We start from the raw sequence: 22,105 nt of genomic DNA, 5'->3' as shown, positions 1-22,105 counted from the left end.
AAAATGTAAAAAGGAGTCCAACAAAAGGGATACAAAAATGTAGTTTTTAAATTATCCTAAGATCAGGGAAGAGAGTTAAAATGTAAAAAGTAGAATCCAAAAAGAAATAGAAAATGTAGTCTTTAAGTGCTGTTTGAAGACAGACTGAAATTTCTCATGGATGTCATGCATCGCTAGAAAAGATTGCAGCTGGACATAAACTGCTCGCTCCAGGACTTTGGACAGAAAAGGTAGTTGAGAAATCGGCCTGAAGTTAGAAAGAATAGAGGGGTCGAGATTTACTTTTTTTTTATATCAGTGTCAAGCTGGCCTGTCTAGTTGCATATGACATATCATTTGTAAATATGTAAAATAGTAGTGGACCCAGGCAACTCCCGTGAGGGACCCCACAGTCCAGCCCCTGACTGCTCGATAAAGGACCATTGAAATGTACCCACTGCGCCATAGATGATAGATAGCTCCTGCTGAGGGTTTAAAACCATCACTAATGAGTTTGGAAATTAAAATCACATCAAATGGAGCACTGAAGTCTAGCATCACTGCACCCACAATCATCGAGTTGTCAATTGATTCCAGCTATCTCACATAGCAGTGCAGGTGGAATGACCAGCGCTATAAGCATGTTGGTACATACTGTAGTAGTTAAACCGTTTGCAGAAAAATAAGTTTGGATTTGTTCAAACACATTTTTTTCTAATAATTTTCTAAGTACAGGCAACATGCTGTTGGGACTTCAGAAAGTTGATTTTGTGTCTTTGGGAAATGGAATAATATTGCCCTCTTTACATAATTTTGGACACATACCACTCAGACATCTATTGAAAATATGACAGACAAAAACACCATGTAACCACCGATAGAAGAATACATTTGTAAAGAAACACTGTTACACAAATGTTCCGTTTACAAGTTACACACATCATAGAAGACTCCATCAATAAACAATAACAAATATGTGTAGCATACAGACAGAGATGGGGGAAAAGTCATTGGGTTTGCAAGAGCTAGTTTGCCAGTCTGACAAATGAACCTAAACAACAACTTGTTTTAATAAAAACAAATTTTATTCATCAATGCAATAGGGCCTATTGCATTAATGAATGAAAAGTGTTTTTATTGAAAGTTCTTGTCATCCTACTATTTTATATTCACTTGTCATGATGATTTTGATGGCATTTTACCCATCATGTTCTTTTTTGTATTCTTTTCTGGCTTCAATAAGATTATGTAACATTTTGGGATAAATATACAGATTAGCAGTGCAAAACTGGAGGCCAGAATTGCAAATATCTCCACAGCAACACTGAACTTCCCTGGAGAGCTGACGTATGCAGGGATAAAGGTGATCCAGACCGCACAGAATATCAGCATGCTGAAGGTGATAAATTTGGCTTCATTGAAATTATCAGGCAGTTTCCGAGCCAAAAAAGCTAGAAAGAAACATAACATAGCCAGGACTCCAATATACCCCAACACAGCCCAGAAGCCTACAGCTGAGCCTAATGCACATTCTAAGATGATTTTGTCTTTAAAGTGTTTAAAATTCTGGAAAGGAAAAGGAGGAGAGATAGTTAGCCAAAGTATGCAAATCAGGGCCTGTATGAGAGTGAAAGCCAGAACACTGAGTCTCTGCTGAGCAGGGCCGAACCATTTCATGATATTACTCCCTGGAAGTGTAGCCCTGAAGGCCAGTAACACCACCATAGTTTTCCCCAAAACACAAGACATGCAGAGGACAAAGGTGATCCCAAATGCTGTGTGTCGCAGCATGCAGGACCACTCAGAGGGCCGGCCGATGAAGGTCAGAGAACACAGGAAACACAGAGCCAGGGAGAAGAGCAGCAGGAAGCTCAGCTCAGAGTTGTTGGCCTTGACTATGGGGCTGTTCCTGTGTCTGAAGAAGATGAAAGCCACCATAGCAGTCATGCAAGTTCCTAACAGGGCCGCCGCCGTGAGCAGTGCCCCCATAATCTCTTCATATGATAGAAACTCTGTGTCCTTCTTTTCACAGTCATCTCTTTTCTCATTTGACCAGAATTCAGGATGGCATCGCTCACAGGTGATGGAATCTACAAGTTAAAATCAAAACAGATATTAGATTTCCTGACTAGCTCCCTTATTTTCCCACGGCGGTGGCAGCAGGACAGGCCGGGGTCAGAAGATGCCAAAGTCAGGACACTCACTCAGTCACTCATAGGCATTTAGGGAAGGGGGCGGGGCTAGTGAATGGGAGCCGTAGCGAGGGATAGGTAGGTGTCGAGTCGGGGTTTGACTGTTGGGTAGGGGGAGTGGCTAGGGGGGTGTGGGTGGTGGGAGGGGGCGTGGTCAGGAAACAGGGTGGGACTAGGGAAGAGGGGCCGTAGCTAGAGATAGGAAGGTCACCGAGTCGGGATTCTATGGGTGGGTACGGGTTGTGGGAAGGGGTTTGGGTAGTGGGAGGGGTTGGGGGCAAGGAAGGAGGTGGGGCTATGGAAAAAATGGCCTGAGCTAGGGATAAACTAGAATGACCGCACTGCGGATATATGAGCAGTCGACATCCATGTGTCCATTTCCATTTAATTGAAATTGTTTTATTTATTCAACGAAAAAGTTGCAAAATCTTTCAAATCAGTGTGTTCATAAATTCAATCTGAACATTTGATCTCCGATCTGGAGAGAGTGTCACAGAGATTACTACAAAAATCTAACAAATAAAATATGATGCAATACTACTGTATTTATTAAAATATCCAGCATTTTGTAAGGATTAAATGCTGCTACAGTATCACTGCCGATACCAACATTCAGTCAGGAAATTGTAAAAAATAAAGCAAGACAGACATGGGCTGCTCTGGGCATTATCTCTCTTCTAGATGGAATATATATCAGTCAAATGTTTTATATATCAGTTTTATTTGCAAATTCAAACCAAGTTAAGTGAGATAAAATGTGTGAGATAATGTTTATGCCTAGTGTTACGGATCGTTAGGTGAGAGTAGGCAGTATCCCATTAACTCAAATATGATAATGTTTACATATGTATTTCTGGCTGTCTGATCATTGAATGTTGTTGAATTGCCGCCTGGTGGAATTATGAAACTGTGACTTTAAGAAGGCTTCCCAGGGTGACCTTTTCCCGCTTTCTTCTGGAGGGAAGTGCTTCCGGGGTGAGAAGGACAGTATTCACGAGGAGAACGACGGGCTAGCAGGAGCTAACAGCCTGCTAGCTAACAGAGCAAGTCAACTCTGACCTGCCCCGGATGTGCTTTAGAAGAAGCAGTGAGAAGTGCTTCTCTTTGGTAACAGAAGAAGAGAAAACCACAGAAGAACAAGCACATCCGGGGCAGGTCAGAGTTGACTTCATCTGTTGTATTGTGTAGCTTAGCAACCTAGCTTAGCATATAGATATGATCTGATTTCAAGATTATGGACGATTCAATTAAATTGCTGCTTGTAGGGAATAAGGCCATATATCGATTACAAACAGCAGATAAAGAGATAAAGCGGGAGGTGTTATCTATGTGACGGACACTCAGACAGCAAACAGAGCAGGCTGTCGGCAGCACGGAGGTTTGTTACATAGCTAATTCATGTTGTCAAAATTATATAACAACCATAATGAACCGTGATGTGACAGAACATACATCATTTACAGTGTGAATGATGTATGCCCCGTTTACGCCTGTTTTGGCCAGTTCCAGGACTCTACTCGGATCTGAATATCTTCTAGGGGGATCAGAATGAAACCACAGTTATTTGGGTGAGTAAGACATATTTAAGCTGGAAATAAGGTCTGGGTGTAAAAAAACAGGAATTCCCCTTCAAGATTTTTTATCACAACTGAAAAACTCACTGAAATACATTACGTGATTGGAATCACAGATCAAAATACACTACCCGACTGTGCGCCCAGCAAACTCACCGTCGTCTTTCAAGTTATAAGACAGTGTATTGAACCCATACCACAAATAACAAGCAAATTGACGTGACCATACTAACCATACGGAAGCTAGACAATTTTAGTTTAAAAATAAATGTATTACTGCATGACTCACTACGGGTTAAAATTGACTTTTCGAAGCCACAACATTACGTTCATTTAAAACAGGTTTCTATGCAAATGTGTTCTTTATTTCTCTTTGGTAGTTGGGGTATTTCGGATCACACACACAAAACGGTTGCAATGGTATACTTTCATTTTGAAATTTGTAACGGGAAGTTTCGGTTTTATTCTTTCTGACTTAACCGTGAGCAACCAGCATACTATCGTCTTTGATGCTTCCCTCTATTATTCACGTGTGCCGTGGTATCAGAAATATCTATTGTATGAAGACGAGCTATTTGACTGCTGCATAGTTTTTCATTGGATATTGATGATGGGATTCCACATGCACCTGTGAGTTGAGTTGAGTCGGGTCGTGGGACCAGTTTACACTACCCGACTCAAAGCGAGAAATTCAAACATGTTTGATATAATCGTTGTGGCTCCGACTGGTGTCGGGAGGCAGTTTACACTTGACGATCAGAAATCTGTAGCCATAATACACTTAACACATTTTGCTGCTAATTGGCACAACAACTGCCCACAACAACTGCAGACTAGAGTCAACAAAGACAGACTGAGCCCAACTGGAAATCCTATGTAAAATCGGAGGGAAACTCTTGTAGTGTATTTTAAGCATTAGATGAAAAGCAAAGATAAACAGGCTTGCTGCATTGTCAGAGGAAATTTTGCCAGTGTAAGCTATTTCTATGGTGAAGGCTGTGATTCACGTTATTTTCTATATAGTTTACAGATAGCTTTTATTTTGAAGGCTGGCTATGGAAGTGTTGTGTTGTGTTGATGGCGGAGCGCCTAACGCACACCTGGGGTGAATAATAAACCCTGGCGTCTCGTGTGGACTCGTCCAAAGTTGGAGTTGTCTCCGTCTTTCAGAAACAAATATTTTGTGTATGGACTCCTTATTAGGATAGGGATTTGTTAACTGACAATGCATCTAAGGTGATGTTTAGGAGTAACGCAAAATGTATTTAACGAGTAGTGTAATGGATTACTTGTTCCAAGGAGTAATTAAGTAAAGTAAGCCATTAAATTTTTGTATATATATACCGGTATATAAATTACATACTGTTTATATAACTTTCTTTTTTGAGTAACGACCCCCCACACTGCCAACAAGTGAGCAGTCCACATCCATGTCTGTCCAGACTTTGACGTTTGAGCAAAATGTGAGAAATTCTGTCAAGGCGTTACTGAGATATCGCATTAACGAGCTTGAAAATGCCATTGGTGAGGTCACAGTGACCTTGACCTTTGACCACCAAAATGTAATCAGTTCATCCTTAAGTCCAAGTGGATGCTTGAGCCAAATGTGATGTAATTCCGTCAAGGCGTTCCTGACATATCGCATTAATGAGCTAGAAAATGACATTTGTAAGGTCACAGTACGGCTGTCTTCTAAAAGTCGATGATTTGATCAGTCGAGAGACCCCTGAGTCGACGGATTTTCCTCAAGTCGAGCAGTCGTGTTTTTTTTCTCTCCCCCCCCCTCCAGTCAGAGTGGTGTGCTGTGCTCTTAAAATACTGAACACAACCTCGTCAAAGTTGGCACGTCTTAATTATAGTTAGTTTCTCACTGGATGTGTCATTACATTACTAATATCTTACCTGGATAAGCTCAAATTATGTTGTTTATCTTATCAGTCCGACTTGCAAGCACTCTCTGCTGGCCGAGCAGTGGGATTCCCACTGTCTCCCATTGCCCAGAGAGGGGATGAGAAGAGGGTGACATAACATCATTTTAACGTTACTTTATTCTCATCAGAAACCACTTCGATTTGCACGTTTAACAAAGTTTGCAGCCTAGGGATAACTCGAAAACATTTTATTGATCTATTCACGTCAGAGGAAGCCAGGATTAAAGGGGCCATATTATGCATTTCTTCTTTTTGTATCGTATGTTGTTACAATCATGGATGGTCATATTAAACATGGGCTAAGCTTCAAATAAATAGGTGAAGGTGTTTTAATGTTACCCCCATGAACCCCCCCTCCCCCCCAATGAAGTCTCGTAGATGAGAGGACATGGATTTGTGCCGATTTGTGCAAGAGCCATAGTTCTAGTGACGTCAGGTAGGACTTGTTACCATGGTGATGCCAACTTTGCCAAGCCTAGCCCGGACCCGCGGCACGCGCGCCCTGCCCCTCCCTTCCCTGTTCTGACATTCCAGTAGACTGCCGCGACAGTAACGCTGCTAGTTCCCACTCGTCTCGGCCGTATCTGCCTTTCACTTCATTTGTGTTTATCTGAGTATCTAGTAGTTCCTGATAGAAGTCCTGGTTAAAAGCTGTAGCGGTAAGCAGTGTCGAGTCGTTTAAAGTCAGTGAGTTTCTTCAGTCTTGGTGCTGGCTTTGTGCTGTGTGCTCGGCAGGACGAACCCCCCGCTCTAATGTAATCACAAGGGATTTCTGCATTCTGGCCTCATTTAAATCTAGTATTAAACATACTATTGGTTCATGTTGGAATAAAAACACTGCTTGTATCGATACATATGCACCATTACTACTACAAAATGAAAAAATAATTTTGAAAAATAGCTCTGTTTAGAGGGGGGAAATCAGCGTCAGGCTGCCTGGAGAAAAACGGCACACCAAAAAAATCGTCACTCCGCGCCTTTGAGAGTAAATCCCCAACTGGATTTTTTGCTGCAGCCAAACACAGCGTCCTCTCCCTCTCCCTCTCCCTCTCCCTCTATCCCTCTCTGCACGATTGTGATTTGCAGTGGTTCTCAATGTGGGGTCTGGGTCCTCTGTCTGGGCAGAGGTTTGCAAACACAAACTTTCCCCCCGCTGCCCGCCTGGAGTATTTCGGAGGGTGGGGGTTCTTAAAGGGACGGGACCTAAAACAGAGCGTTTCAGACAGAGGGTGAACTGAAGGGGGCAGTGAGAGATAAACAATGAGTTTTTTTAACAATGAATGATGCAATAAGTTACTCTACTGGAGGCCAACAATAAAATAATAATACATTATATTAGCAAAATATGGGCCCTTTAAACAAAACGATACACAGAACGTCTGCCCGTGTGTCTTTTCCGGGTATAGTGTCCTCCTCGCTGGGGAGGTACAGACGGAGAGCAGGATAAAGCTAGGTTTGAGTGACAGATTGAGGGTGAATGGTGTTAGGAGAATTACTCACAAGCTCGTTTTAATGCTTTTCCATTGGTTGCATTTTGTAAAACCCATCCTGTCAGAGACGTGAAGCGTTATTACGGAACCCACTGCGGTTTTGGGCAGGCCATGCTCTGTGCCTGCTTACGCAGCAGTCAAGCGCCGGGATTGGCCAGGCGCCCATGCTCTGTGAGCCAATGAGCCAATGGGATGACTATTTATTTTGACAAGCTGTGGCTTCCTTGAAAAGTTGCGTGAAGGGTGACCAGTGGCATTGATTCATGACACGATGCTTTGTCTCTCCCCCCATCTAAATTGATAAGTTATTTATTGTTTACACTTATTTAGGTCTTATTAGTCTTGAGAAGAACTGTAGCCTATTGGACATGTAATTTGAAAGCACGGCAATGTCCTTTACACATTAATTTGTTTATTCATGTAGGCTCCATGTTGTTGTTTTAATGTTTAAAGGGTGAAATAAAAAATAGGCAAAGAGCCAGAGAAATATGTCTCATTCAGACCCCATTATCCTGACGTCGAATTGCCGCAATTGACTGTTAATATATTCTAAAATTATAGAATAGTGGAATATTCGTATTGGACAGTCAAATCCGAGTCGACTGGCAGAATCCTAAGTCGATGACAGCCCTAGGTCACAGTGACCTTTATCTTTAAGCTTTGACCACCAAAATCTAATCAGTTCATTCTTGAGTCAAAGTGGACGTTTGAGCCAAATGAGCCGAAATTCCATCAAGGCGTTCATGAGATAAAATGTATGATGCATATTAGTTATTCATTATGTTTATAATCACATAATGCAACTCAACCATTTTCTATGAATCAGACAAGACTTTGCAGTACTCCCAAATTTGATATTCAAGTGCACTGATGATGAACTCCTTTATTACTATAATTGTATTGTATATCAACATATACAGTAAATACTGGTATTATAGTTGAATATGTATTTGATTGCTGATATTGAATTGACAGGCGTTATCCATTAAATAATACTAGAGTACCTGTGGTGTTGCTGATTTCTCCCTCTGCACATGGTATACAGTCATAGCAGCAGACTGGCTTTCCTTTCTGGAGGACCTTACGGGTTCCTGGGGGACAGCTCTCACTGCACACTGACACAGGCACCTGCATGAACAAAAAAGCAGTATGAGATACACTTTGATATGCTGTTGTCTTTAAAGGTCACCATTTGGAATTCTGATGAAATTGACATTACAATATAATAATCCCATTCCATGAGTGATCATACGGTATCAAAGGAGAATTAAAAAAATTACACCCTGGACCTTATTTCCAGCTATAAATATGATGTTTAAGTCACCCTGACAACTTCAGTTTGATTAGCAGCAGCAGAAACGATAATCAGTTTGAACTGCAACCTGAAAACAAGGAAAATGGGGCATCTGACATGATTGTATTTATGTCAAAAGCTTATTTTCCGACACACAGCGGCTCATTGTGGTTGTTATATAAAAGAGAGAACATGAATTAGTGATGTAACGTACCTCCGTGCTGCTGACAGCCTGCTCTGTTTGCTGTCCGTCACATTCTGTAGATAGCAACTCCCACTTTATCTCCCACTGCTATTTGTAATCCATATATGGTCTTATTCCATACGAGCGGCAATTGAATTGAAATTAATCGTCCATAATCTTGAAATCAGATCATATCTATAGGCTATGCTAGGCTGGCTGCTACACAACAGACTGAGTCAACTCTGACTTGCCCCGGATGTGCTTCAGAAGAAGAAGAGAAGCGCTTCTGTTTGGTAACAGAAGAAGAAGAGAAAACCACAGATGAAGAAGAGAAGCACTGATTATCGTTTCTACTGATGCAAATCAAAGTTGTCAGGGTGACTTAAAGATCATATTTAAAGCTGGAAATAAGGTCCAGGGTGTAAAAAAAACTGAATTCTCCTTTAACCTGTTCTGAGTTCTGTGCCCAAATTAAGGACTTAGTGTGCAGATTTAGCTGTTTTTCTGCAGGTAAAGATGCGTCGTAAAGACCAACGGTCACAAACTCCACACTGCCATTTTCATCCGGCTGCCAGTTTATAATGTCATACTTTGCTGCTGGGTCTCCATTCTCATCAAAGTAAACGTTCTCCCCCTCCTTTGTCTTGAACTGAACCTTTTTTATGTGCTGCAAAATCTAAGCAGATACATATCACTTTACTTATTCCATTAAATGTAAACCACCTTATTAATTAAGGCTCTGCAGAATGATGGACATGCAATAATATATTAAACAATACTGTTAAAAAAAAGCAGATGAGAAGAAAATCGTTTAATGAGAAGTACTTTACTTATTCCATTACATTTAAAGCACCTCGTATTAGCTCTGCAGAATGATGGACATGCTATAATCTATTAAACAATACCATTAAAAATAAAAAAGCAAAAAAAATATCTGGTCATGTGAAGCACATACTGTTGAAGTATCATTCAGCATTGATCAACTCACCGTGAATGGATCTGGCTGTACCTTGTTGCCACATATTTCTTTACAGCCAAGAACACTATGTAGAGCGTGAGCCACAGCATACACTGCTTTATAGACATTGTTAAATAAGGGCATGTATGACATATCAGTGAAACTGTTTTGCTGCACAGACAGATCTTCAGACCCTGTACAGTATCTCTGATTCCCTCCTGAGCCCTTCGTCTGCTTGAACCTACAATCAAACATTGTCTCCCAGAATTCTGTGAACAATTCATGACTAGATGAATTGAGTGACTTTACATCCAAAATGAACTCTCTCATGCCTGTGACATGGGCCTTGGGGATGTTCAGCCCTATAGCACCATCCAGGATGTGGTGTCCATTCATAGTTACAATGTCGGGATCAACGATCCAGGACTCAGTGCCGACCCACTGGTACCCAGTCAGGTTGTGGGGGGCCATCTCATTTATTAGTATTTCCAAATCAGGGGTAGTGAGGAAAGCGACAATCACCTGGGAAGTGGAAGCTTTGATAATGTCAATTATTGGCAGTATTTTTTCTGGTGGATCTGTTCTAAATATGGATACAGAGTACTCTAGACAGATGCCCAGCTTTTGGGCCGTCTCTGTGAATATGGCCATGCCGTTGTTGCCATAATCATCATTGCTTCTAATTGCCCCGACCCAAGTCCAGCCAAAGTGCTTGACCAACTGGGAAAGACCTCTGCTCTGGTGGAAGTCACTGGGTATTGTTCTGAGGAAGGATGGGTACCGGACTTTGTCACTGAGACAAGCACAGGTGGCCCAGTGGCTGATCTAGGGAGTAGAAAGGAATGATATTGCCAAGATGAGATTGCAAATTCTAAAACAATGTACACAGGAAAACATAGAGCATATCACCTTAGCAGTAATGCTCTTAAAACTGCCTAAAACTCTGAGCAGTCAGACAATTTGCAGTATAATAATTACTGTATTATCACCAAGGAAATTAAACAAAATAAATAGATCAAACTGTGGCCCAGATCATTACATGATTGTACATTAAGTGTAAAAAAGAAAACACCGACCAATGGGATATGAAAAGGTCCAATGACAGTGGATATAGCCATGGAAGAAGAGGAGTAGTCCACTCCTATAATGGCCTGCACTTGTGCTGGTCTGGTGCAGGGTGCCATGGAGGCTGTGGATATATCCTCATTACTATTAGCCAAGGCCAGTGCCACCCTTATTCCCTTTGGAATGGAGGCACATGAATCATAGATCTTGCAGCCCAGAAAGATGCCAGGCAGCAAGTCTGTGCTGTTGTTAATCTCCTCAATGGCAAAGAGCATAGCTTGAGCAAACTGGAACGCTGGGAGATACAAACTTGACCCAAACAGTTATAAGCAGTTGGTGTTATAGCCAGTATGTCTTAGAAATGAAACAAGCAGTTGGTGTTATAGCCTGTATGTCTTCGAAATGAAACAAAATTAAAAGTGAAAATTATATGAGTAAACATTTATTTCACAACTCAGCGTGACAACCTTTTTTAATTCATTTTGTATCTACCCACTCAGTTCTTCTAATCTTCTACAGTATCTAACTTATGTCAAACAGCTTGCTTGATTTACCTTGTGCATTGCAGTGGTGGTGGTCTGTACATGTAGGTGTCCTGTCTGTCTTTCCAGCTGTCGTGGAAACCAAAGATTCCACCTAAAATAATGTCTCCATTCTTAGACAGCTGGGGGATCTCCGGCTCCTTTATCTGCCGACACACCGGCTCCTCAGCCCCAGAGAGAGATGCCACCAGCAGCAGCTGCAGAAGGGCCCAACCCTGCTCTGTCCACCTTTGGGTCGAGATCATACTAAAGACCAAGAGTGATATGACTATTCAGCACAAAATTGTGATGCAAATGTTTACCCACCTGTCAATCACAACAACAGATGTGTACACATCAGAAGCAAATTTCAGTAACATCATCCCTGGTCCGGAAAAATAAACGCTGCAAATTAATCGCACAAGAAGAAAAAAAAGGATGTGTATAAGGACCTTAAGAGACAAACGGCAGGGCAGCAGCAGGTGTGCCCTAACAGGAGCAGAGCAGAGCTTGCATCAGTATTTATAGATATTAAAGCATGACACATACTGTAGTAATGGACAGTGATGTTCCATAGCTCCACAGGGAGGCCAGGACAGAGGAGGGAGGTGCAAAACTGGAAAGTTCTTAATGAGTTTTGGCTGTCTCTTATGAGTAGTAGCCTATTCAGTCGCATACAATTTAGAGATGGGCAATGAATTTCGTTTTTTCGAATAATTGTTTTTATTATCAAGATCAACTTTTAATATTGAAAGTCGAAAATAGTTAGATAGTATTTTGGTTTATTATTTTCATCTTTACCGGCGCCTGTCTCTTTGAGAGTGACATGTTTGTCCCAGATCTGTGTATATAGAAGAGTCGCGACATCTCCATTCACTCCAATGGACCAGTTTTTTACTCTCAAGAGTTCCCGGAAGTAAGGTTCTGGATTAAGCAGCGCTGTCGAGTTGCAGCAAAATGGACTATTTGTGATGTACCTTGAAAGGGTCATACTGTATATGGAGCACCAGAAGGGTCATTTGGAATGTAATACAGTGTTTCCTTAATTATTATCTAATTGTACAATTAAAAAGAGTAATTCCAAAAAGAATTCACAGATTAAGTATTAATCCATCAACAAATACTTCAATTTGAAAAGGGATTTTCAAAATCACCCATTAAAGCAGCTACGAGCAAGATTTTCGATTGTTATTAACTCATTGAATGCCAATGACGACAGCTGTCGTCAATTCAAATACTGACGTAGAGTGCCAATGACGACGGTTGTCGTCAATTGCGTTTTTTGACGGTGGGACGTGGATCAATCCCTGATACATCTCTGGTACAACTATTGTAGCTATTGGAGGTCTATAACCTATTTTACAGAACCCTTAGGTGGCGACAGTGCTCTCCACATAACAGAAAGGCAAGGAAAAAACAAAGAAGAAGTCGTTATGGAAACGGAAATCGCATCGCATCCGTATGCATCGATATGCTGAAGCACGTTACTGCAGCTGTGCCTGCAGCAGCCAATCTGCTCCCACAATTGAGCCGCTCTGTCTCGGTTGCGACAGCACATCCGCACATCCACACCGTGGAGTTATTATTCTCAACTGGAAGCATCGTTGCCGGTGACAAACACACGCGGAACGCTGTAAAAAAGCCTGGCTGTTCCGCACCCTTCACTGTGCGCACAGCAAACTCAGCAGAGAGCCACCACAGACAGGAGGAGGAGTGTGCAGTTGAGGCGAGGCGGGGCGGGGCGGGGCGGGGGGGGGGGGGGGGGGGGGGGGGCACGCAGAGCAGCACGCAACACCCAGACAGACCCAGGCAGCAGGACAGGATTGACAAACGCAAGCCAGAATATCCGATACCCACCAGCAGCAAATCAAAACCAGCAAGAAGCTGCAACCAGCAGCGCACGCAGGGGCCAGCGCTGCTGGTTGTAGCTAAAAATATTATTCTGCCAAACAAAATTCCCTGGCCTAAACTGTTTTATTGAAGGAAATTATTTTTGAGGTGTGACTACATTAGAAAAGATTAGCTTCAGAGTCAGTGATGTGCTTGAAATGATTAATTTCACAAAAGGCCAATTATCTCAGCTTCTAGAAAAAAATTGCTATTTTTGGATGAATCAAGCTATCTTCTCCGGCTCATAACTAAAGAACGGAAAATGGGATCAATAAACTTTTTTTTGCAGATGATAGAATAGAGTCTCATCGTTCTTTGTGCGTGTTCAGTGTTTACATAGTAATATCACACAATATTCTGTGGGCCTCGAGAAATCACTGAAAACGCTCTGAAACTCTGGCACTGGGAGCGTCCGTTCTCCAAAAGTGGCTGGCACTCAATGAGTTAAAGAGTCTAAATGTAATATTGATGCATCACATCTTACCTATAATAGTAGCTGAGACCAAAGCCGTGTGAATCGGAGATTGCTCTCTTGATGATTACAGGGTCTGTGTCTGTCTTCTGGCAGGCCGGATAGACCAGGAAGTGAAACGAAACGGTTTACGGCAGCTCCCTGCCTTCAACCTTTTCGCTCTGCCTAGCAACAGACCATAAACAAGGAGTACGCCATGCTCGCTACATCCAGGGGCTTGCTACTCTCGCGAACATCTCTCGTTATATTCTAACAGTTTGTTTGGAAGTAATTTTGTTATTTTGTGGTTATGGCCGAAGTGGCTGCCACAAACCGTTGTAACGACCAGCTCGTTTCAATGACGTCACCACCCACTCATCAGGAGTTCATTCATGACTCTCAATGTTACCACCCACAGAGTCCCATAATCCAATCACAGCCCTCTCCAAAAAACCCCGCGTAGTGTGAACCAACCTCCCGGAAAACTACTAGTATTGTGTGTCAGACCAGCGAGCTGGCAGCTGTCAGTGTGTGTACAGACGAAACTCATCTTTAAACAAGCGATCGGCGTCCGTGCGTGTTAAGTCCGCGTTGTGTAGCCAATTTGTGAGAAGATTGATGGTAGTCCGCCCTGGAGAAGGATTGGGATTTCCTGAAACAGTGGAGTTTATTTTCCCTCTGAGTTCCAGGAGTCGTCCTCCATGATGACTCAGCCATGGCGGATCTAAGGCAGCCAAGGCTGTTGACACACTCTCCTTGACAGCTGACTGACTGACGGCTACCGTGAGTAGTTGACGCTGAGACTGATACAAACTGAACGTACTGTGTGCTGTGTATCAAATGCCTGTTTGCTGTGTTGACTTGGGGGGATCCGCGGTAAAACCCGGACTGGATTTACTGTACATTGCTTTACCCTGTGTTTTGGAACTGGATTTAACTTTGTAACGAACTTTGTACTGGATTAACTCCGAACTGGATTGAACTCTTGACTGTGGGGCTATACGGACACGCACGCACTCACTCACTCACGCACGCACGCACGCACACACACGCACACACACATGATCTGTGTGTGTAATGTTCATTCATTTCACGTATGCAATACAAATTGAAAACTGAAGTGAGTTGTTGGCTGTTTGTTTTTTGCAGTGCTGGTTTCTTGTGTCATATTGCTATGCTATTGCTGGTTGCTACATTGTTTGTATGGTTTGACTGAATTATTTGATTTTGAATTTATTATTATTATTTGTCAGACGAGACTCTGACTGGCACCTCACTTCCCTTAAACTAAAAGGGTCAAACCCGCTACAAAAAGTGGCACCCCAGATTTCTGGACTCACTAAACCCTGGAGTTGTTTTCAGCACTTGCAACAAGAAAACTGAAAAAAAAAAAAAAAAAAGAAAAGAAAAAGGAACATTGCCACTCTCTTCAACTCTGGAATTGGATTCAAAAACACATGAAACGGAATGCAAAACAAGGTTTATTCAACACAAACAGATTTCAAGGAACAATAAACTGAAATGGAGTCACTGGATTTGCTCTCTTGGGACCCATTGCTCTCAGCTGACCAAGATAGCCAACTACAAACCCCTATATTTCCCACCAGTCAGGTATGCTCCGACCAGGGGAGTTTGCCACCTGCTGGGCAGGAGGACCATCTGCAGCTTTCTCCCTCCACAAGCCAAGAAATCACCAGACAGTCAATCCGGCCCTCTGCTGGGCAACAGGAGAATGTCAATGGTGGACAAGGGATGACAAATGCTGGCAACACAAACAGATCATTAGTGGACATGGAACTCACAGGTGTTGGACCTCCTATTCCTTCACAGACACAGCCTCTGGAATGTGCAAACATACAGCATGATTTGGCAAGGCTGCAGAGAGGCCAAAAGCAAATGGAGGACACAATCAAACAGTACAGAACTGAACAGCAAACTAATCCTGTGGAAATACGGGACATTCTTTCGGCTAATAAACATGCTATTACTCTGTTGCAGGAACAAGGACTGGAACAAATGAATGATTTCATTAAAAAAAACACTGACTATATAACAGCACAGTTCTCAGGCACTCTCAAATGGAGACTCGATCATCAACATGTGGAGATACTGAAAGCCTTCAATAGCGTGATGACTCCAATGGCAGCCACGGTCATTCACCTGCAGGATGAAATGACAACATTCAATGGACAATTACAAAGCATGGCTGAGGGAATGAGCGCACTCAACATACAGACCCTCCAAACCACACACCCTCAATTTCAGTCAACAGCAGTACAAACTGTCACCAATCCACCTCTTCCCCTTCCACCTCCCTCAGTCACTCTACCTACCATACAACCAGAGATTCAGGCTTGGCTGCGACTGCACTCCACCATGCAACCGGAGTGTTCCCCAGAGTCTCTCCCATCTCTGGGCTCCCCTATCCAGGGAGATGTGAGGCTAATGGGGAAAAGCCCAATTAAAATGCAGTTTCCTTGTTTCGGCAGAATGGGAGATTGTACAGACCCGGTTTTGTACCTGGAACAGTGTCAGGACTATTTGGCATTGAACCGCCTTACAGATGCAGAACTGCTCGCCACCCTTCGCAACGTCCTGTACGGAACCGCTCGTGACTGGTGGGATGTCGTGAGGTTGGAAACATCCACTTGGAGTGCATTTGAGGACAAGTTTCTGTCTGCCTTCCTCTCCGAGGATTATAATGATGAATTGGAGGAGCGGATCAGGATGCGAGTGCAAGGGGAGGAGGAAAGCATCCGGGACTTTTCATATATGTACCGGGCACTCTGTCGCAGATGGAAACCTGACATCACAGAGGTGAAGGTCATCCAGCTGATCCTAAAGAACATACGTCCAGCTTTGGCAAGCCAGCTGAGGAGCAGTAGAGTCACTACTGTGGATGAACTGGTGAGGATGGGACAACAGCTGGAAAAAGACAGAGCAAGTCAGGGGCAATATGAGCAACGGAAAAAACAAGTTGGGAGACAAAAGGAAAAGGAGAAGCTGGATTTGTCAAATCCCGATCCCCCGCCACAGAAGAGCAATACCCCCCCTGTGGTTTACTGCTGGAGATGTAAGGGCAATCATGCTCCATATTCATGTCCAAACTTCAATCAGTACAAGAAACACAAGCCCCCATACCACAACGACAATTCAAACCACTCCCACCTTCAACAACCCCACCAACAGCCCTTCCAGTCTACTGACGGTCACAACCGCCCTTCACTTAACGCCTTAACCCATACAGCTCAATCTGCATCATGCATTACTTCCCATGCTTTTGTGCAGGGTCTAAGGAAGTGCAGCAACCCTGGTGGGAGCGGTGGCACTGCCCTACCACAACTGTTGAAAATGCCGCTGTCAGTGAGGAACTGGAGGGGTACTGCTGTGGTGGACACAGGCTCCACATATACTCTGCTCAGTGAATATGTGTGGAATAGGATCAAGGCTCCGGAGGACGATCTGAGCCCATGGACAGGAAGTCCTCTCTACCTCGCTGACGGGCAGCCCAGGAAGCCCCTGGGTTGGGCCGAGTTGGAACTGACTCTGCAAGATAGAACCTGGCTGGTGGCTGTGGTCGTGCTGGATTCCAAAACCCTTGCCTTCCCTGCTTTACTAGGACTGGATTTCATTTTCTTCACTGGTATGTTGTTGGATGTAGCAGGAGGAGAGTACTGGTTCCGGGAGGATGTGAAGAGGAGATTTTCCTTCAGTGCAGAGTCCTCTTTCCTAGGGGAGGGGGAGGCTAGCAACACTGTTGCTTTCTTTTCAGTGGAAGCTCCATCGTCCACTGCACTGACACCTTTGGAGGATTCAGACTTGCTCCAGAAAGCAATCCAGGAGTCTCATCTGGAAGAACACATGAAGCCACAGTTAAAGAACCTTCTACTCAACAACACAGACATTTGTACGACAAAAGTCGGCCGTACTGGGCTATTGAAACACCAGATTTTTCTTTCCAATCCACTCCCCATTCGTCTGAAACCCTATCGTGTCTCACCTCTGAAGCTGAAGATAATGAAGGAACTGATTGATGACATGCTGAATGATGGGATTATTGAACCCTCTTGCTCTGCTTGGGCTTCTCCAGTCCTCCTGAATCCCAAGAAGGCCGGCAAACCAAGGTTCTGTGTGGATTTCCGGAAAGTAAATGAAAACACCATAACTGATGCCTACCCCATGCCCACAATCCAGGAGATACTGGATAGTCTCTCAGGTGCTGCCGTCTTCTCTTCTCTGGACTTAAATAGCGGCTACTGGCAAGTTGAAATGGCCCCGGAGGTGCGAGACATCACCGCCTTCATCTGCCCTCTGGGTCTGTTCCAATTTAAAGTAATGCCGTTTGGATTGAAGAATGCCCCTGCAACATTCCAGAGGCTCATGGAGAGAGCACTAGGAGAATTAAAAGGAGTAATTTGCTTTGTGTATCTGGACGACATCATAATTTTCTCTAAATCCTGGGACCAACATTCCTATGATGTCCAGGCTGTCCTTGACAAACTCAGAAGCGCTGGTCTCTCTGTGAACATGAAGAAGAGCAAACTGTTCAGGACCTCACTGAAATTCCTGGGACATGTGGTGTCTGCAGCTGGAATTCATGCAGATCCAGACAAGACTGAGGCTATGAGCAACTACCCAGTCCCCACCAACCTGAAAGCCTTACAGAGGTTCCTGGGCATGGCAGGGTGGTATCACCGATTTGTTCCCAACTTCTCTCGGATTGCTGAGCCACTCAATGCCTTGAAGAGAAAAGGAGCAAGATTCCTTTGGTCACCTGCATGCCAAGAAGCGTTTGACACACTGAGAGAACACCTGATAGCCCCTCCTATCCTAGGCCACCCAAACTTTAACACACCTTTTGTGGTCTATACAGATGCCAGTGAGATAGGGCTTGGAGCAGTACTGGTCCAGAAGTCAGACCTTGGAACAGAGGAAGTCCTCGCATTTGCCAGCCGCAGCCTAAATCCAGCTGAGAGAAATTATGCTGCTACTGAGTTGGAATGCTTGGCAGTGGTGTGGGCATTAGAGAAGTGGAGGCCCTACCTGGAAGGACGCCTGTTCACTGTGGTAACAGATCATGCCTCTCTTCTGTGGGTGTTCAAAACCACCAAACCCAGCAGTCGCCTCATCCGGTGGGCACTCAGGCTTCAAGAATTCACATTCACTGTGGAGTACAGGAAAGGGAAGTACAACACTGTGCCGGATGCCCTATCCCGAGGCCCTACAGGAGATCAATCCTCCATACCTGTGTGTGCTACCATCTCAGCGGGACCGTCAAAAGAGCTTCCCATCACCATCAAGGCTGTTTGGAAGGCACAGCAGGAAGACCCTGAATGTCAAGCCCTGTATCAAAAGGCTGTGGAAAATGACAAAATCATTATCAATGCAAATACCTCCATCAACATAATTGAAGATCTCCTCTACCGTGTCGTCACACTCCCCTACAAGACCATGTACCAAGTTTACATACCTGTCAGCTTCAGGAAACAGCTTCTGGAGTATTTCCACCAAGACCCCCTCTCTGGTCTTCTTGGAAGGCACCAAACCTACCGGAGACTGCAACACCTGGTCTACTGGCCGAAGCTGAGCTGGGATGTCAGAGAACACGTACAGAACTGTCAAGTGTGTCAAGCATATAAACCAGAAAACAGAAAAAAGGCAGGCAAACTCCAACAAACTCGTCCAACGCCCCTGGGAAATGCTTGGAGTGGATTTGATGGGTCCCTTCCCCAAGAGCTCCAATCAAAACCTCTATCTGCTGGTTTTCGTGGACTATTACTCCAAGTGGGTGGAGCTGTTCCCCTTGAGAAAGGCCACCGCAGAAACCATATCGCAAGTCCTGGTGAGAGACATCCTGACACGATGGGGCATTCCAGATTACATTCTCTCTGATCGTGGGTCACAGTTTGTCTCCTCAGTCTTCAAAACGGTGTGCCGAACTTGGAATGTGGGACACAAAATGACATCTGCCTATCACCCACAGACCAACCTCACCGAGAGAGTGAATCGCACCCTGAAAACAATGGTGGCCTCTTATGTCGGAAATCAACATAAGCAATGGGATAAATACCTCCCTGAGTTCCGGTTTGCTCTCAACTCGGCAGTCCAGGAGTCCACTGGAGTTACCCCTGCAGAGCTGAATCTCGGGCGTTCACTCAGAGGGCCACTAGACGTTGTGCTACAACCTCGGGAGTCTGCTCCGGACACACCTGCCTACACCAAGATCACACAGTTGGATGATCTATCTTCCTTTGTTTCCAAAAATCTGGACTCTGCACGACGTCGCCAGAAAAGAAACTACGACAAACACAGACGAGACATGGAGTTTGGAGAACAAGACAGAGTCTGGGTCCGAGCCCACCCTCTCTCCAAGGCAGAGAAGTTCTTCACGGCAAAGTTAGCCCCTAAATGGCAAGGGCCCTATCGAGTGGTGCAGCAGGTTGGGCCCGTGAACTACAAGGTCGTGTTGGAGGCTTCTGGCGAGGACTTAAAAGTTGTTCACATTTCTCGCCTAAAACCCTGCTACCCCACTGTTCAAGACCTGCAGGAGCAGGAGCGCCAGCGTGTTCTGGAGATCTTCAATGAGGAGTCTGATGAAGAGGACTTCCTTGGCTTCTCAGACACTGCAGGTTCTGCTCCCAGTGGTGGATGGGCACAAGGGTCTGCTGGAGAACAAGAGGCATATCAGCAGGAGAACTCATCTGATTCCGAGAATGAATCCATTCATTAATGAAAGCAGTGGGCTGCAGCCCTGGAACATTTTCAGACGTTTCTGGAACAGCTACAGCGCCTTACCCTTGGTCGGCTTTCGCTAAGGGGGGAGGAGTGTAACGACCAGCTCGTTTCAATGACGTCACCACCCACTCATCAGGAGTTCATTCATGACTCTCAATGTTACCACCCACAGAGTAATAAATAAGGATAAGGACAGCACTCCAAGTTAAAAGAATATTTATTGCCACACGGACGTTTCGGGGCAGCCGCCCTTCTTCAGCGTGTGAAGGCAAAAAAAAAAAAAAAAAAAAAAACCACCCACAGAGTCCCATAATCCAATCACAGCCCTCTCCAAAAAACCCCGCGTAGTGTGAACCAACCTCCCGGAAAACTACTAGTATTGTGTGTCAGACCAGCGAGCTGGCAGCTGTCAGTGTGTGTACAGACGAAACTCATCTTTAAACAAGCGATCGGCGTCCGTGCGTGTTAAGTCCGCGTTGTGTAGCCAATTTGTGAGAAGATTGATGGTAGTCCGCCCTGGAGAAGGATTGGGATTTCCTGAAACAGTGGAGTTTATTTTCCCTCTGAGTTCCAGGAGTCGTCCTCCATGATGACTCAGCCATGGCGGATCTAAGGCAGCCAAGGCTGTTGACACACTCTCCTTGACAGCTGACTGACTGACGGCTACCGTGAGTAGTTGACGCTGAGACTGATACAAACTGAACGTACTGTGTGCTGTGTATCAAATGCCTGTTTGCTGTGTTGACTTGGGGGGATCCGCGGTAAAACCCGGACTGGATTTACTGTACATTGCTTTACCCTGTGTTTTGGAACTGGATTTAACTTTGTAACGAACTTTGTACTGGATTAACTCCGAACTGGATTGAACTCTTGACTGTGGGGCTATACGGACACGCACGCACTCACTCACTCACGCACGCACGCACGCACACACACGCACACACACATGATCTGTGTGTGTAATGTTCATTCATTTCACGTATGCAATACAAATTGAAAACTGAAGTGAGTTGTTGGCTGTTTGTTTTTTGCAGTGCTGGTTTCTTGTGTCATATTGCTATGCTATTGCTGGTTGCTACATTGTTTGTATGGTTTGACTGAATTATTTGATTTTGAATTTATTATTATTATTTGTCAGACGAGACTCTGACTGGCACCCCACTTCCCTTAAACTAAAAGGGTCAAACCCGCTACACCGTTTCATTTCACTTCCTGATCTGCCCCGGCCGCAGACAGACTAATCATCAAGACAACACTGGCCGATTCACTCGGCGTTCAAGCGAGACTACTCTGCGTTGGTTTCGTCTACTATTAGAGGTAATATGTGAGGCATCCATATTAAATTTAGACTGTTTAATAACAATCGAAAATCTTGCTCGTAGCAGCTTTAAACAGTCAATTTAAAATGGAATTACGAATACATATTTTAATTGGTCATTTAAAAGGTCAATTCCATATTCCTATTTGAAATTGCTATTTGGAATTGCTTTTCAAATTGTGATTTCAAATTGCGATTTGAAAATGGATTTGAAATTGCGATTCCAAATCGCAATTTGAAATCCATTTTCAAATCGCAATTTGAAATCCATTTTCAAATCGCAATTTGGAATCCATTTTCAAATCGCAATTTGGAATCGCAATTTGAAATGACATTTAGCCATTGCATGACTCTTTTGGCCTTGGCCTGGCAAAACTGTGCAAAACAATGCAAATTAGACATGTATTTGAAATCCCTATTTGAAGGACCAGAATAGTCATTTGGAATGTAATAAAGTGTTTCCTTAATTATTATCTAATTGTACAATGAAAAATAGTAATTCCAAAAATAATTCACAAATGAG

At 43.9% G+C, this 22,105-nt stretch overlaps 1 protein-coding gene across 1 annotated transcript; it reads right to left on the bottom strand.

The window, feature by feature from the left end:
• Nucleotides 1-1,155: 1,155 nt before the first annotated feature.
• LOC310789197 (extracellular calcium-sensing receptor-like) lies at nt 1,156-11,454 on the bottom strand (the record flags this gene model as incomplete). Its single annotated transcript, XM_083650784.1, has 6 exons — nt 1,156-2,069; nt 8,171-8,294; nt 9,093-9,320; nt 9,633-10,427; nt 10,679-10,976; nt 11,222-11,454. The coding sequence occupies 6 exons, from the start codon at nt 11,452-11,454 to the stop codon at nt 1,156-1,158; spliced, it is 2,592 nt and encodes an 863-aa protein (XP_083506910.1).
• Nucleotides 11,455-22,105: the final 10,651 nt, after the last annotated feature.

Source organism: Poromitra crassiceps, assembly GCF_964638095.1.
Source record: "Poromitra crassiceps genome assembly, chromosome: 14".
Lineage (NCBI taxonomy): Eukaryota > Metazoa > Chordata > Actinopteri > Beryciformes > Melamphaidae > Poromitra > Poromitra crassiceps.
The sequence above is the reverse complement of the archived record's forward strand: the minus strand, read 5'-3'. Positions and strand labels throughout refer to the sequence as shown.